Here is a 1,628-nt window from a genome sequence, read left to right as displayed (position 1 = left end):
ATTTATGAACTTCGTAAATATGTGTTTCAGTAATTGATCGTAGTTGTTTACAGAAAGCGAACATGAAAAGTAGAGAGTGAGAGACGTCGCCGTTTTTTCACGTTCGTACCGGAAGTTGACATTAAGAAACCTTTTTAAAGAAGTGAATCTTAAATATAAAGCAATATTATTTATTTTTAATTAGAGATTAAAAAAAAAATCAAATGAAGAGCCTAAGATTTATCCAAGGTCAAATTATTCATGTATCACAAGTATGGAAGTAAATAGTGAAGCCGTTTTCACGTGATAAGCAATTACACACACATCTGTTTTATATATAGTATAGATATATAATGTTAATCTTTTTTGTTACCATATTTCTCTTAGAATACAATGTTTGTTTCAGTTAGTTTTGAAAATAATGAAGAATTTGGTAAAATAACTTTGTCATTATTAAGCCAGTGTTTGGAACATAAATTAACATGAAGGAAGGTTTTAATTTAGATCACTTTAACCCTTATTGTTCAAATTACTCTGACAAATGTAAAGTTTATTTATTAATATTATTTTGAATTAATCATGTATTATCTCATAAATATGAGATTTTGATTATGTTATTGTCTGTATTTAGAATGACATTGTAGGGTAAGTGTGAGGGACCAGTTCACGCCAGTTTAAACATAAAACAGGAAGCATATTTAGGTCAGATATGGCTGGTTTAAATGCTAAAGAGTTAAACAGGACGGTTTTAGCGTAGGACCAAGTGTAGTCTGAGGTGGGTTAATGTCAAAAGGGTAAGATCCTACACTCGGTGTAAAGGCAGATCTAATGTTATAGATTTATCTTTTTATTTTTAATTATTTATTTATTTGTTTGTTTTTTTTTAAATGGAGTTGGATGGCAGAAGTTGCGATAATGTAATCAATGTGTTGATGCTCTTTTTTTTTTCTCTGTTTCTGTTTTTAGCCAAGAAAGGAATACTTAGAGACAAGCGAGAGTTTTGGGGGGTGTTGGAGGTCATTGAAAAATTTGCCCCAGAAGCTGCTGAGATTACAACCAGTGTCAGGGAGATGCCAAACATCAAGTAAGGTTTCCACTGTGTTCTGTTGTAAAAAAGTTTTTCCTTGGTTCATGTGTTGGTCAAGTGGGTTGACAGTTGATACTAACCTCTCATTTTGCAGTAATTTTTTTTTTTTTTTTTTCCATATTCCATTTCGATAGACAGACTTCAGAAATATACAAATAGACATGATACTAGGATTACCTCCAGCACACACAAAATAACTCAGCGAAGAATTGTTGTTGTTGGCACTCCGTCGCTTACGACGTTGAGGGTTCCAGTTGATCCGATCAATGGAACAGCCTGCTCGTGAAATTAACGTGCAAGTGGCTGAGCACTCCACAGACACGTGTACCCTTAACGTAGTTCTCGGGGATATTCAGCGTGACACAGTGTGACAAGGCTGGCCCTTTGAATTACAGGCACAACAGAAACAGGAAGTAAGAGTGAGATAAAGTTGTGGTGGAAGAGTATAGCCAGGGTTTGCCACCATCCCCTGCCAGAGCCTTGTGGAGCTTTAGGTGTTTTCGCTCAATAAACACTCACAACCCCCGGTCTGGGAATTGAAACCGCGATCCTATGACCGCGA

At 35.5% G+C, this 1,628-nt stretch overlaps 1 protein-coding gene across 6 annotated transcripts in view; it reads left to right on the top strand.

Annotated features, from left to right (window-relative positions):
• The window catches only part of LOC106868839 (RUN and FYVE domain-containing protein 2), a 245,763-nt gene that overhangs the window by 96,570 nt on the left and 147,565 nt on the right, over positions 1–1,628 (top strand). For all 6 annotated transcript variants that reach the window (XM_052969822.1, XM_052969820.1, XM_052969818.1 and 3 more), the window contains exon 3: positions 946–1,063. In XM_052969822.1, the coding sequence (XP_052825782.1) occupies positions 946–1,063 (118 nt within the window). The remainder of the gene's footprint in view (positions 1–945; positions 1,064–1,628) is intronic.

This window comes from Octopus bimaculoides, chromosome 7 (genome assembly GCF_001194135.2).
Source record: "Octopus bimaculoides isolate UCB-OBI-ISO-001 chromosome 7, ASM119413v2, whole genome shotgun sequence".
NCBI classification, from domain to species: Eukaryota; Metazoa; Mollusca; class Cephalopoda; order Octopoda; family Octopodidae; genus Octopus; species Octopus bimaculoides.
Note: the sequence above shows the minus strand (reverse complement) of the source record. Positions and strands in the feature narration are given on the sequence as shown.